Genomic DNA, 17,351 nt, shown 5'->3' with positions numbered 1-17,351 from the left:
ATGATAAAAATCAGGACGACGTGACTTGGAAATTCCTATAAAAAGAACCATTATATTTGACTTTTTTTTTTTTACTTTGCCGAAAGATCTCGGAGGTATAAAATATAAAACGGGTATCCATCTCTATGAATTATTGTAAAATATTTGACGGAAAACAAATCTAAACTTTGAGTGGTATGAGGGTAGCGTAGCTCCCCGCAGGATTGTGCTTACTGTATTTCAAATAAAATTCAAGGCGTCGTAAATTTGATTTGCCCGAGGCTTTTAAACCCTTGCTCCGTTCGAAAATGTTGCTACGAATACCACACAGTCTAAGTACACAACGAAGAAAACATCCGAGGAAGTCTATTGAAGAAAAACAATACAACAGTATTCTCGCAAACATCCATTAGACACCAGTCATACACAGAACTCTTACAAAACATCTTTTATTGTTCTTGAGTTATTTCCTATATTTATATTGAACACCTTACTGTCATCGTACAAAAATTCACCCATTTCGTTTGTATAAAACGTTATTAATTTCACTTCGAGTCGTTTGTTTTAGAAAATTACACATTAATCGTTGTTAATTAAATAAAAGTATTTCTTGAAACATCTATTTTTTTTAAAATATTTTTATCAAACACTAATTATAATAAAATGTGTAAGCAATATATTTTACAATGAGTATTAGAGCTAACAAGAATAATAACGGGAATCAACTTAAGTGGAGAATTCACCAAATAGTCAAACATCTATAAGAGTATTAAGTTTATTAGTAAACAGTTATGTATAGGAGGACGAGTGGATAAGCCAACAGTAAGGACTAAGACGTACGGCTAAAGAGATAAGAAAGCCTACCCTTTTCTTCTAGGTGCCTCGAAAATTTTGTCAAATAGCCATAACCACGCAAGAAAAAACTTCTACATGTTTCATAGTATTTATTTGAAAATGAAATTCAACTCATCATTCTCCAGAATGTGTTGCATATTCTCCACAAATGTAAGTTCAAAACGATTTCCAACTGTAATGTTAAATAAGTTAATTTGAAAAACATCCATATTACCAACGCGGTACGTGCTTCATATTTTATCTCTTTCCATTATTACAACAATGGTATTACATGATTATTTATGACAATAGCCAGTAATACAATTTGAAAACTGCCGATGTAAACTATGTAGAAAACTGGGTACCAGATGCTCATAAACTAAAATCCGAGTGTTGGTAACTGCTTATTTAAGTATCAAACTTACTAAGTATCAAACGTTACAAAATGTAACGCTAAAAATCATAATACAACCAAAATAAAAGGCGCACAAGTTAAATGAAAAACTACTCAGTTGCTTAAAATTATAGTATTAAACTAAAACATAATAATGTTAATGTAACTTGTAAGTAATTCAACATTTCTGTGAACTTGTATTTTGTACTCAGGATTTGGATTTCTGAAGTGGTATTACTTCAAGAGTTTTCCGAATACTTTTTGTGTATTTAATATTATGTCCCTTAAAATTCGAGATGAAAATAAAGTTTTAAGACTAATTGAACGTCTGAAGATTAATAAGGAATAAAATACTTTAAAATCTAAGCAGACCAAAAAAAAATAGTTGTAAATTTTCGCACTTTAAAAAATGGTATATACTTTTGAGTTGTACAATAAAACATAAATTATATTATGTACTTTTCTTTGCTAATTTATGAAGTTGATTTTATTCTCTTTTTACACACGAGCAAATTCAATCTATATTGTTTTATTCGTCGAATAAATATATTTTAAATGTAATCTAAAAAATACACTAAACAAAAACGCAATATAAAAATTAGAATTATTGACATCATGAATTGTCACTCGCATTTTAGAAGTTATGATCAATAACTTCTAAACAAATATTTCACTCAAGTTTCATATTATCGCCAAATCACATCTATGAATTAATTAGAGTTACAGCGAGTAATTATTATTAATAGTTGAAATATTCGTTATAATATTTACGATAATCAATATTTTGCTCAATTAAAATGATGTCGGTACAAAACTGAACAACTTATGAACTTTAAATCAAGTTGTAAATGCAAAAGTGCGGAAAAGCAAAGCAAGCAGGGATATGTTTTCCAATTCAATTGCGCCGAGTACTGATTAATTTGCCCGTCTACAAATCGTTTTTCAGTCTGCACTTCCCCGTTAACGGACATTACCTCTTCACATTTTCATTTTCTCTCGACGGAATTTGCTCACTCCTTTGATTACAGCTGTGAACGGGTACCGGTTAATACACCGTTATTTCCTCTTTCCGGTAATACCTATTTGAACACATCTAGATATTCAGAATATTAACGAATCGGGGACACGCGTTGGCTCGTACAAAATATTATTATGTTTTCATTTGATATCAGCTAACGGTTACGATTGCACTATCGTCGTTGATTTCTATTAACAAAGTATACAAGTAGAGCTGCGAGATCTCATCGGTATAAAACATTATAAACACCGTGCAAATAAATCAATTCAGGAGTTTCCTGATTAACATTGGTGTTGACCGCCTATGTGTCATACTGCAGTTTAGCTCCGACGCGATTGCTGAACAGGTATTGGAATTGGTTTTATAACGATGTGTTTTTTTTTGTGTCTGATGACACGATGATTTTTTTTCCTGTGGACCATAGTTAGTCTAAAGGAAGATCTGATAAAAAGCTGAAAACGATTGGTACTACCGGTTTCTATTGGACGCCCTCCCGCTATTGACGAAGAAAATGAATTCATCATTATTCATTTCTCATAAAAGACAATATTTTATGTTTTTATTCTTATGCTTTAAGCTGGGTTTTAATAAGTTCAGTTTAACGTATCGAATAGTATATATTATAAGTCTGAACCTAAGCCGAAGACCTTAGTGGACAATCGTGATTCAATTATTATTGTTTTTTGAATAAAAAAAAGTGAACAAAACGTTTTTTATTAAACGCCTATAATGGAGTTTTTATTCAACTAAATTAGGTTTTTATAAAATAAATAAAGAAAAAGAACATCAACGAGTACTGTATCTCTGGTCTAATGGAGTAATACTGATGAAAACATTTTTAAACAAACTTTATTTAAATTAATGATACAAATAACGGCATCATGGCCACCTTGGCAGTACAATTTCGATTGATTTCTAAGGGCCTTAAGTTAAAAACATATAGTGTTTCCAATTACCAAAAAAATGTTCGATACACAGACATGATTACAAAAACATAATATCAATGCATTATACAATATTCTATTACATTTTGTTGAATATAATTATTTTAGATGGTTAGATTTAAATCACTTATTACGTCATGTTAAATGGATAGCACATTGATCGTAGTTCCAGTGCAACTTGTTGATTTACAATGAATATAAGGAATTCAAACAATTATTAAAAGTTTAACGAACGACGACGATATAAAACTGTTCAGCGAGCAGTTAAAATCTGAAATAAATGGTGACCTAAACGCTATTGAAAATAGACATTCTAACAAAATGGGTTTTGCTGAAAAACCTTTTAAAAAATATATCCGAAATCTATCTAATCGATTACTATTATATTTATTTATTTATAAACACTAGTTCCCATGAGAACATGTATGAAAATTTGAAGAAAAAGCAGCCTTAGCTAACATTACTTTTTAATCGACCCGAGAACTTCAAAATAATGTAGATTCATAAAACAACATTTTCATTTATTATAAGTTTTGTTTCTTAAATGTATCATAAAAATCTATAATTAACCAATAATATAAATTGTATTTGTCGACTTTTCCCAAGTTTATATAGTTTTGAATTTATTGCTGTATAATTATTGATTTTATATAATATTTAGTGTATTGTTTTTTCTTATTGTCTAATATAATACATAATATTAAAAATATGAAATTTATTTCCATGGTAATTATTATTAATGTTTTTTTTTCCTAACGACATTCTAATAAGCTAATAAACCTTGTAAACCGTAAAATTGTAATTTTGTGTTAAATTATTGCACGATTAAGGTATAGTGTAAGTCAATATATCCTCATCTTATTTGTAGCTTAAGTTAAATGATCAGGTACACTAATTTCCGTGTTTTCATTGATTTTAGTACATGAACCATTTTACCTACTTTTTTTCAAATAAATAAAATATTTCGGCTTTCCGCAAGTCCCTTAAAATATTTGATTTGCAACTAATATGTAAAACTGTTTGATATTAAAGCCAAAGTAATTATCTTTACTACTACACAATTGTACAGACATCGCGTTATTCAGTTAAGCGAAGCTGTTCCAAGTCGTCCCGAGCAAAAACTGTTTGGAATAAACAGCAACATAAACTTCACAAACTCTCAGTATTGGCCGTTGTTGCTCCTCGTGCTGTGTTCTATGTTCCTCGAGAATATGTTGAATATGTCTCGCGAATCTTATTATTTACACGTATAATTAACTCGCGCTATTTACTTGAACCCGATGCGTTTAGACTTAAACGGGCTTCTTCCTCCGTGTGCGTACCGCCGTGTTAAACTGCTGTTAGCGACGACTAATTTACAACAACGACAAAACCATCACGACATAGTTCAAGAGTTAGAGAGAATTATGAAAACACGATACAACAAGGTCCGGGAATTGTTTTGATAGCGCCAAGTGACTTAACCCCTCGGTTCACAAATACCGTTAAGTGTTCTTCGTGTTATATTACAATTATTATTATATTAACACTTACAACACACACACAATGTACACATGTACCTACTGATGTGTGCTTATCGCTGATACTTTTCTAAACGTTTGCGCAGTAATAACTAAATTCTGCAATGTGGTTTCAGTAGCGTGCGGTATAGTATGTGGGTATTATTATTTTATATACTGAATTCAGTAAAATATTTCGATGTATAATGTATATTGTAATAACATCATTAAAGGCATCCCGATCATGCATAATAATATGTAAATATGTCGATAAAGCGGTCGTTTTTAGGGCGCACACGGTGATGTATGTATATTGGCGCAATTTTAGGTTTAACATCGCGTTTTTGTTTCCTGGACCCGTCAGCTTTTGACCTTTTCCACTAAATTATGAACTATATTCTATATACAATATACACGTACAAACAAATATGTATATATTTCACCATATTATGAGTGAAAAGTATATCAATAGTTTACTTGAGTTACTCTCATATATTAAAACAAGTTTGTTACCCCTATCACTTTTCTACTGACTTCTGTAAGCCACGTGGATTATATGTGGTGAAACAGACTTTGTCAAACACGTTCAGAAATTTTGTTTTTTAACTCTTTTATATTTATAAGATAACAAAAACTATATATATATATAATTCAAATATCCTTAGATTGTTGATATGTCCTTAAAGATCAATCTTTCCCGACCAATTAAATTCACGCTGATTTTTCGACTAAAACATTTTTTAAGGTCCTGTGATTGTACGTAACATGATTAATATTATATATTCTGTTTCTGTAAATATTATGATTTATGAAAGGTACCTACTAAACATATATTCGAATAATAAAAATGTATTTTACTTCTATTTGTTTACGTTGCTATTGAATTTGAATTGTTCGGGATATTTGTATAGTCCTTTGTCAATCTGTACCTCCCATTATGACAAAAACTATAATTTTTTTAATAATTAACAAAAAATATAAATTTATACTGCTTGTTCTTCGTTCAGTTATTACATTGTAGTAATACTTTTCGAGAACTAAATAATTATTGAATACCTGTCAAATTATAACCACAGATCTCAATGCTTGTTTTATTTAAATAAAAAAACAACATTTAACAAGAAATTAAATTAAATTGTATTTATGATATAATAGTGTGAGAATGCTACACTTACGAGTTCATACATAATTTACTGCTGTATTATATGTTATGTTAAAAGCCAAAATGTTTAAAAAATTTTTCAAGAGAAATGTGTATGTATGCATATATTTATTTATTTTAACATACATAACATTCGTATTTTCAACATTTTTGCTTTTAACATTATCCCTTAACTGGATCGTCGGGTCAAGAATGACCCGATTTTCATTATAATCAAATGGCAATGAAAATGACGATACTAGTTAAGGGTTAAGATAAAATGCTGATAATCTACCTACCTATCTATATGGCTTTACTCTAAATATTTTTTTTGACCTACACTTACTACTAAAATTATTTCACACACATTAGTTGAAACTTAAATTACTTCACATTACATACTTAACGCAGTAACTATTGTATAGATAAAATACACCAACGTGTCATATTAAATTTACAAACCACTATTATTTTGTATTACAAGAAATTGAAAGTTATGAAATATGTATGAATTCGTTAAAGTTTTTTGGATTGTTAGTTGTTTTAAAATAGTTGTGATGTTGGTTCATACTTATAAATTATATGTATGATTAAAAGTTTTTATTCACAATCAACTTAATAAAATAAATTAACAACTATCTCAAATTTAAATTATTTTGGCAATCAAACGCGTTTATAGATTCAAGTGATTTATTTATATACAAGTGTAAAATACACTTCGGAACTGTTCACGGTAAAAAGTAGCACATATGTTATTTAAAAAAACATTATATATATTTATATATGCTGGCAAATACTACTAATATAGTATATAGGTATATGTGTATTAAAAACGGCTTGTTTATAACGTAACTGTTATTACATTTGTATCACCGCACCATTTCCGTGTAAAACAATATATTTCTCCAAACCGTTTTTGCTAATTTTTCCTGTTTCGAAGGATTTCTTACAGCTAATACAATATGTATAAACTGTATTCTAAGGTTTTTGTGTTGATGGTCGTTGTGTTGATTGGAACAATGCGCCAGTCAGCACTATATGAAGACGGCTGGAATTTGACGATGGACAGCCATATGCACTGCAGTGTAGATATGATTTCCTACTCGGGTTTTTGCATGGTGTTGCCCGAAGTGAAAAGCCTTGACAGAACTTCACTTATTGAATGTGAAAAACCGTATTGGTCGTACCTGCTGGTCGACACACAAGTAATAAACTTCTCATAGAAATTTAAATGTTTTGCGCTTAAAAGTTTCTCCGAAATCTATTAAAATATAAAATACCTTTCTAAAAAAGTTATACGAGTATAAGGAAGAAGAAGTCAGTTGGAATTTGACGATGGACAGCCGCCATTTGCACTGCAGTGTAGATATGATTTCCTACCCGGGTTTTTGCATGGTGTTGCCCGAAGTCAAAAGCCTTGACAGAACTTCACTTATTGAATGTGAAAAACCAGATAGGTCGTATACGTAGGGTATACGTTGTGTTCAAACGTAGTATGTTATATGTCTGTACACAGCGGTTCCGAGGGGGGTGCCCGGCTACGCCGGCCACGGTGTCGAGTCAGCTCACTACGTTTTAAAGTAATGCTGTTATCATCGTACCTTTATCTAGTAATCATAGTTCATACCTAGTTTCGAAACGTCCTACTAATAAAGCGACATTTTTAAAATGTCCAACCACTGAAAAGTCCGTGGAAAGATTTGTACTGTTTATGTCGTTGACAGTGTTTTGTTCTGAAATAATTGCTTGTCAGCATTATACTTGAATACAATTACTTAAATTATACTCCAGATGATGTATACAAGAGCTGAGTTCTTAGAAATAATTGTAACACCGCCGGCTAATAGAATTCGTGCGCAACTTTGTTTGGTAAATTGAATTTCCTGGAAAAGTGTTTTGTGCTTGTGGCTTTTTAAAATTAAAATCCTAGGTGCTGCTTTATTAGTACTGTACAATAGTACAATAAGGTGTTAACAGACCATTCCAGAGAAAAGAACAATTATTATACAATACGAGTACACGAAACAGCTTTGTTTTTTTTCTTTTTTGAAAGCATTGATACCTGCTATAGTACAACGGCCGAATCATTGTGAACATTTCAAGGTCTTATACTTTTATTTTTAGTAATAATCTTAAACGTAAGTGTTTTTTTAACACGGTATTTTATTCACGTTTTTATTATTTTTATTATGTTATTTAACTCGACACATAAGTATGTCTGGCGTTTTAAAATTACTTATTATACTCGCATTCAAAATACATCTCAAAGTACTTTTAAGTAGCCAATTCATCACTTTGAACAACGTTTGGTTTCATTTAGTTTCTTTACTTATTGAGAATTTACTCTCTATGATCATACATTATAATTGGGTATTTGTACACGTGCAGTATTGGAAACATTTCTATAATAAATCCACGTTTAAAAATGTATGATACTTTGATCATTCCGTTCACTGCACTGTGTTCATGTTTTTGAAGGTGTATTATAATAGAATCAGTTCACAGGGGTGACATAAATGATATTCCTTTTTAACGAATAACGTTTAGAGCTATTTTAGTTAAATATTACAAGGTAACATTGTTCTATTTATTTTATAGCATGTATGGGTCCTTCATTTCTATCGAAGAACCCAGTCGAAAATTATCCCAGTGTAAAAATACTATCTGGGCTTATAAACACAACAATTTTTGTTTTTATGTTCTTAATTGACGTTCCTAAAAATCCTAATAACAATAATCGCGTAGTCCGATGCTGCTTTAGAAGTCACATTATTTTAACAATCGTATCACGATTCATTTATTTATGTTTTTTCTCCTTTTAAACGACCATAATAACATTGTTTTAACGATTGTCCGCAATTAGAGTGAACGTGGCATTTCAGTTAAATTGTTCGATCGGGCGAATCGAATGTGTCGGATGCGCAAGTGGCGCTTTACCTAAATAAGATAAAGCAATGGCGGACGCAGCGTCGGGTTATAAATTATAATGCTTAATATTAATACGAAGGAGCCGAGTAAGCTATTATGACCGGGAGATAAACGATATCGTGAAAAATCTCAGTCGAACATTTAAATACAGAGAGTAAACATTTATCCTCGCAAAAGAACAAAGATTTTATTTATATAAAAAAAAAAATAAAAGAAAGTAATAATAATAACAATAAAGGGTATTCTAAAAAATATTAAAAATAATAATACCGCTGCCGCCGGTCCTAAGTAACTGTAATAAAAATCCAGAACAAAAATAACGTGGCCGTCGTCGTTGTCGTATCCTTGAAAATGCAAATTTTCCTTCGTAATCCCCTTCTCGGCCAATGGGTTTTTATTTTTAATTACTGCCAATTAGTCGTTTTTTAGCGTAGGCACATGGTGAGTTAAGCTTGGTAATTATGTGGACGCGCAGAAGCTGTATAATCTATATATAAAAAAACAACAAAACGGGCCAAAACGCAAACAATCTCTTGTTAAAAAAGAAAAAAAAATGTCGATTAATTCACCAATTAAAATGTTTAACAAAGGCAAAAAAATATAACAAAATAGTATTAATATAACTATATACAGAAAAACGGCTTTTGGTTTGGAAGTAATAATGTATTGGCAAAAGTGATTTTTATCGCAGATCTTATCGAAAAGCGTTCCAATGACAACTAAAAGAAAATCATTGAGTTGGAAAAAGCATTCATTTTTATAACATACATATTGTACTATGCTCCAAAAACAAAATTCAAAAATGCAAACTTTTTTATTTATTGTCTGATTATGTTCTCTAACATGAACCCAATAACTACTAACTTGATCATTATTTTCCCTACAGCAGCTACAGTCTTATACTGGTATCATTATTTTTGACATAAATGTTTCAAATCTGAAAATTTATTTCTCAAAATATATTTAACTACAATAAGTGTACGTACAATAAAAGTTACCTGCATAAAGATGGTTACAGAAATATGTGAATATTTTTTTAATGTAAGTTGACATATGAGTTTTGATTAACAAATTATTAAAAATTATAATTAGGTTATTATAAAACTATAATTGTATGAAATTTAATATAATTCATCCGACAATTTTTCTTTTACCGAATTTTTTTCTTAATTTAGGATATGGTATTGATATATTTTATGTATAGCTATAAATTAGAAAATATAATTATCAATTAAACATTATTTAAATATTTTAGCAACATTTTGTAGTAAATATCAAACTTCTTGGAAATTCAATTTTATACAGCAAAGTATAAAAAAACATCAATATATATTTACATACATGTACACTACTTATAGATATTAGTTAATTACAACTTTTTTAGACTTAATTTCAATTATTAATTCTTAAATTGCTCACAATAACTGTTTTAAAAGTATCAAAATCCTTTGCATTTTTCAAAAAATAGGACATTTGAAAATTTTAGTTTTAATAATTATAGTTTGATTAGTATATGTTTAAAAATTGTAAATTTTCAAGAAATTTGAGGAGCCTGGGAGTTATTTACTTTTTGTTAGCATAAATGTTTGGTGTCTATAAAAGGTTTCTTTTCTTCAGTACTTCTTTTCTCTATTCAATACGAACACTTAGCCTAAGCTAAAACTAGTTCAATACTCTCAAGGAGACGGTTACATTAGGAGAGGGTTTTATATTTTCCCCAACAACAAACGGCGGCCACTTCCGATTGCTTAACGGCCGTGGAGGAGAGGGATACTAACATTGTAGTCGAACGTCGCCATCATCACTACCACTAGAATGGCCTAAATAAAGCTATAAATGTACTGAAACCATGCACAATATGCCCTCCACATTTAAATTAGCATTGGCCCTTTGGCTGGTAAGTACGCTTTGAGTGTTTCGCACAATTGCCATTGTACCAAAGGTACGCTTACTCAACGATAGTGCTATAGCTATAGTTGTAGTAGAACCATGAAATGTATCCGATTTATAAATTTCCGGATTTTCTGAACATTACTTAGACACGCACATTTTACAGGTAACGAGTAATTATTAATATACGTTAAAAACCATTATTATACAATCTACTGACCCGAATGACTCGTAGAGTTTAATATGAGATATTCTAAAATATAAAGTATTGGTTTTTTAATGAAACCAAAAATAAATTCACTAAATAACAAGCATCTATTAAACCAAACTAAACTATCCAGCATATTACATAAAAATCAGTATTATTAATATTTTTAAGAAAAATGACTGAACTTAAATGGTTTACCAACAAGTTTACGCAATTCTATGGCTTAAATTTAATAGAAATGATTACAGTAACATAAAGCACAAACTATAAGAAACAAAACTATACAATTTGTGTATCAAATATTATTTTCATAATAATATGGCGTTAAAGCACAAATTCACAATTCCTTTATGGGTTTTCAAGTATTTAATAACATAAAAAGGTTTTTTTTCCAACTTTCTACTCACAAAAACAACAAACGTGGTTCTAGCAAATAATGTCCATTGACGTCATAATATATAGTATGAATCTCATAAATAACAAAGATCTGGGTATGTTTCTAACGCCAACACATATTAAAACCCGGGAAAACGGGATCGATTGAGCCTTTATCATATTGTAATGAAGTGAGGGTGGTCTTCTTTTCATTTACAATTCCGCATAATATTTCTGAAAGAACAAGAATGGTTGTGACGTGTTCTAATTGAATTTCATTAAGTTGAATTAAGTATAGTGATAAAATGAACGATGAAATTATAATTACTGTGTGAGTGATGCTGAAAATATAATTACTACGATTATGATTCCTTTAATTATAAATTAATTGCCAATCAATATTAAATAAATTTCCATATACAGTTATAAGGTTAATTAAAAATGGTTCTTTGGAGTGAATAGATTCATATTTCATAAGTACTTGCTCGTTTTATTTTTGTACTTTTGTGTCTAAAACCACGATGTCTCCTAAACTGCTGTACTGATTTATTCATGTAGCGAGCTTATAAATCATAAATCCTGACTCCTAAATTACCCATTAGATTAGAATAAATAGTACCTAAATGTTATTTTTGTAGCGACCACGTTCCTGTTTTAGCGAAATCCAAGAAGATTGAAAGAAAAGCTAATGCATAGGAAAACTAAAATATCAGGATGTCTTAGAAAAATTTAACAAAGAACCTAGTTAAAACAAACAAATTAGCAAAATAAGGTTAAGAAAAACTGACAAATGCATCCAAGAAGTCGTGGATTGTATAGAGAATTTTTTTTTTTTTTAATATTTACCCTCTTACACCAATATATAAATTGGCTATGTCAACGTTTCGGAAACCAGGGCTGTGCTGCGTGCTGGTTACGTGTTATTCGCTCTACTGCTGCCTGTAGACTGAAGGGATCGTCTCCTCTTCCCGCCGGATGGGAAACACGGAGGGGGGAGTCAGGGGTATTAAAACAGGGTATTGCCTTTAAAGAAGAGAAGAATTTTACCTTGTCAACTATATCTTAAACTTTTAAGTATAATATTGGTTTAATTCATATTCTTATCATAAAACCATAATGTGATACACAAATAAGGTAAAAAAAAAAAGTTATAAATATACATTGTTCGTTGAAGACTATTTTGTTTCATTTATATTGTCTCAGACGCTACTTGAATCGTATTAGGTTTATGGACATGTAATTTTGTTGTACAAGATTTTTTTTTTTTTTAAATATTATGTTTAATTACGAAACTCTCTTTGCAGATAAACGAGAGATATACACGCCAAAGAATAAAGGCGAACAACCCGGATCTAGCAATACAGATTGGCAACAACTTTGGTATTCGAGCTTCGACGAATTTCAAAAACTTACCGAACCACTTTTGGACAACACAACGGATACTAACCTGACCGTACCTCTTGGCAGCACCGCATACTTGCACTGTCGCGTCAGGAATTTGGGCGAGCGAACGGTAAAGTTATACAGTGCTTACTTTAATTTACTTATTTACTTGTTTAAATCGTTTATGGCTGTTCTAGCCAATTAATCTTAAAAATGTATTTGTTGAACTAGCAAAAATGGTCAGTTTTTCATCGAGTACACATTTTACGAGACAAATGGAGCATTAAACATATTATTAATTTTTAAGCAAAAGTAATAGATACATAATATCTCGTTAAAAAATGATAGGTACGATACAATGTGTAAAAAAAAAAAAATACTTCAACGAATCGAATAATTTAATAATCAAGACAAAATTCGTTTTCGGACATTTTTGGTTGCAAAATTCTCGTTGAGAAAATCCCGTTCTAGTTTATTTTTGCGAAGAAGGGAATGTGGATATATTCAAATATATACCAGTGTGGCTCCGAATTGTTGTATGCGCAGTGTCGTTAGAAACCTTGTAACAGTTTCTAACCGTGTCGCATAACATTATACAACAATGACAAACATACGTATGTGAGGTCCATAAATGACATGACACATCTGACCATTTAATTAGGCTAAGTGGCTCCTACCTATCGCCGGGAGCCACGGGGACACGGGTGGATTATGGCAATGGACCGTCGTTCTCTTAATCAAAACATACTCACCCAAGCTAAATTGCCGGAGACAAGGACGAAGATAGGGGCCAGAGATAGAATGGGTTTGTTCGAACATTCTAGTCACGTGCTATTCTAGTGCCGCGGACGGACGATATGCGTTTATACATCTCTCGGGTCGTTGTCGTTCGTTTTCGACATAATGATGTCCGGAAAAGAGAGATGCCATTGGCCGAAATTAAATTCCGCCTGACGCTGTTGCTGCCATGCCGCGTTTCCGGCCACCCGTTCTCCGCCTCTCCGCCTCATTTCCCATGTCGAGTATCCTAAAATGGACTCGGTAACTGTTTTATCAGGATAATAAACGAAATCGTGTATCCCTGTTGAAAATTTACAGAACTTTTAGCCGTTTTCCTTCTACCTCTGCGATTTAATCTAAAGTTGCTGACTAAAAAAAAAATGTATAATAATAAGTGGGATGATTCAAAAGTTCGTTTGTCTTTGCCGTTTTGATCCATTAAAATGTTTATATATGATTTTAATCATTTTTTTCTGATCTATTGTAGAAATAATGTCTTATGTAAGTATATCAGATTTCTTCGCAATTAATTGAGGAATAGGAAGTTAAAAATATTTTCATCCCTTAAAAAAATAATTTTAGGGTTTTATATAATTTTTTAGGGTATTATTAAGAGTTAATTTATCAACGATGCCATACATTTTACATCCTAAGGCCTAAATTAGTTTAATAATTGGGTTTTTTTCTACCGATGATTTTGTATACAACCATTGATATTTATACCCTAAAAAAATAAAAACTAAGAAACAACCATTTTTTTTTTTTTAAAACTGATGCTCGCAGCCTGTAAACATAATTTTAAAAATCTGAAAAATAGGGAAATATTTGTTTTATCCCAAGAAACATTATGTCAATAAAAGAACGGAAAAATATATAAAACAATTTTGAACCGCCCTAATATATATTTATATAAATGTATTTTTTTTTTCAAAACACATCAACGTATCTATAGTCCAAGAAAATAAATAGTAAAAATATTTTTTAGGTATTTAACACATTGTTAAAATCGTCATGATACATGAAATCCTCGTTATCATTGTATGATAAATTTATAAAATACACGATTTTCTTTTCAGATTTTGATCAGCTTTCAGTTTCTTAAAATTTATAATCTAAAAATCGTAATTGTCTCTTTTACATTTAACTTTATAATATCCATTAACAGCAATTTAAGATAATATTAGCCGTACAAATAAATGTTTTAATACGATTACGTGAACATTTTGATATATTTTGTAACGATTCCTATAATTTTACCGAGCTGATTATATTGTATTACATCATCGTAGTAGTAGTATCAAAGCAATCAGTTACATTAGCGTTAATTTTCATCAGGCGTTAAATCAATTATGATAGTGATGCATTTCCAGTATCAATCTAATTAAATTCTAACAGGAACACCAGAATAGGTAACATTAATGATCGTCTCTATTAGTATCTATCTACAGTGAATAAAATTGTTCAAATATTTGTCATCTATTATCATTTAAACGATAATAATAATGGACATTATGACATCATAATATTATTAGCTTAATATTTTTTGCCATTTTGTTCAAAATGGACAATATTATTTATCCTTTTTTTTCTTATCTTTTGAAACACTCCATCAGATTCAGTAAAAAGAAACTGCAATGAATTATTTGTCCACTATTAAAATTACTCCATTGTTTGTGACAGAACATGACTTATGATGTCGGCGAAAATGTTAGGCACTTTGCACGCAATGTGAATTTCTGTACGTCATTATCTTTAATAAATGTCCCCTTCGTTCATTATCAAAAATGTACACCTCTGTCATTACAATAATTTGTATTTTACTAATGAAAACCCATTTGCGATTGCTTTTTATTGTGCTATTGTTTTAATATTCATCAAAGCGGAACGTCTAAGAACACGAAAAATAATCATAATAATGATAAAAGATAATACAATGATTGTAGTTGGGTAAACAAATTGTATGTTCAGTTATCCGATGAACTTAAGAACTCAATAAGTATAATATAACAATGCTATAACGTTCATATGCCATGAACTCGTGAAATAGGGTTTAATAGGTAGGTTAACTGTAAACAAATAGGACCAATGTGAACGCATTTCTTTGATTGTAAAAATACACAATTTTTGAGTAATTTATTGTATTTTATAGCAACATCTAAAAATTATTAAAAGCTCTCAATAATTACGATTAAGAAATGTAAATTTGGCATGTTTGTGTACAATCACCCCCATTTGACCCTTCCATAGAAAATTACAGGTTTAAGTCGTGTAGAAAGTTTTTTATCTATTTATTTAATTAAACATAATATATTGACGCCATATAAAATGTTCACTGTTTCTGTAAATTAAGTGCCCGCTATCTAATTCGTAAACTCTCATTATAAAAATTAAAAAAAGTACATAGTCATTTGCATGAGTTTTTAAGATGTTAAGCCATCGTTTACTCAACCTAAGTTTTAAAAATACAATCTTTTTAAGTAAAAAACTCTAATACTTAATTAAAAATCAAAACAAATAGGGTAATGTAAAACGTCCAAATTATTATGTCGAAATTAACCACCCCAACAACTAAATAATACGAAATGAAATAATAATATCAATGGAGAAATAGTATATGTATCTATTCTTAATTATGACCTTAAAATATTATATTTAGTAGTTTTTTCTATAAAAAAATTAATATTTTCTAAATATATCTTTTATAAAGTTTAGATGTTACATTGAATTTTAGGTTTCTTTTATTTAACTATAATGGAAACTATAATAACTTTTGCTTTTAATTATTGAATTGGTAAACATTGTGCATCCTTAAACATATAAGAAATTGATAAAAAGGTATGATTTAATGTAAAAAAAATTATAAGAATTAGCTATAAAAAATATACTTTATAGTTAGGAAAGTTAAAATAGCTAGATATACATAAATGGTTATAAGTAATAATAAAGGCTTTTTAAATTCTATTTCTAAAGAAGTCGTTAAAGAAATTATTTAATATTTTGATTTATGTGTAGGTGTTCCTTTTGAATTTTTACATTCACGGCTGAGGTATTTTTATATTATAACTGAGGTGTGAAATAAATCAAACTCGACCATTAAAATATTATTTGCGTGACTAAAATAACGTTTCTGTGAAATCCTGATAACGTCTCACATTTCAACTGTACTGTTTTTTTTAACACAAGTCTTGTACACTTTGTCAAAGTAGAAGTTAAAAAGCTAGTTTTTGACTTATACAAATAATATTATTATCCTAATTTCAAGAAAATATAAAATAACGTTTCAAGCAATTTATACTAATATCAAACACCAATAAAACTACATTATTATATACAATATACAATTTAAAATATTGAACTTTAAAAGTAAAAATGTAAGTGTACGGTGTAGCATTTAATTGAAATAAATGAATATTAAACTAAATTAATAATATTCTATATTTAACTTAAGTTTTCGAAGCTAACATAACAAGTATAAAATAACTATAGAGCTCAGAACATTTTTCTGTATATTACATTATAAAACTTTGTTGTCTTAACCTACTCTTTTAACAACGAAGTCATTTTCTATTGATAGGTATTGATAATAAGTGCTTGTTTTATAGCTCAAAATAATTAAAATTATATTTGTGTAGTACGTATTGTTTTTTTTGTGTTAGTAAGTAAAAATATTTGCACTTCTTCGATTAGGTAAAGTGAAATAGTTGATTTATAATGAACTACTTTTTTAAAGAAACAACCGAATTCTATGCAACAGTGGGTCAAGTTAAAAAACAACTATTTTAGAATAAAAACATTTGAATTGTATGAAACATTCGATTAAGCTATACAATTATATATATTTACAGTTTTATAATAAATATGTTACTCAAAAATATGTTTACAGTTATATTGTATATAATTATTTTAATAATTTAACGTAAGTCATCATAGACATATACATATTTGAGATTAAATCACTCTAGAGCATCACGTTTAAAA

The 17,351-nt window shown here is 29.6% G+C and overlaps 1 protein-coding gene across 2 annotated transcripts in view; it reads left to right on the top strand.

The window, feature by feature from the left end:
• Positions 1–17,351, top strand: part of LOC126834704 (hemicentin-2-like) — a 156,235-nt gene that overhangs the window by 123,495 nt on the left and 15,389 nt on the right. For both annotated transcript variants that reach the window (XM_050566826.1, XM_050566817.1), the window contains one exon: positions 12,515–12,723. In XM_050566826.1, the coding sequence (XP_050422783.1) occupies positions 12,515–12,723 (209 nt within the window). The remainder of the gene's footprint in view (positions 1–12,514; positions 12,724–17,351) is intronic.

The sequence above is a fragment of the Adelges cooleyi genome, unplaced genomic scaffold (assembly GCF_023614345.1).
Source record: "Adelges cooleyi isolate 19-005CV unplaced genomic scaffold, UGA_ACOO_1.1 ACOO_flye_CR_arks_rails_tigmint_CR_PRNA_1, whole genome shotgun sequence".
In the NCBI taxonomy this organism is placed as follows: domain Eukaryota; kingdom Metazoa; phylum Arthropoda; class Insecta; order Hemiptera; family Adelgidae; genus Adelges; species Adelges cooleyi.
This window is presented reverse-complemented; position numbering and strand designations above follow the sequence as displayed.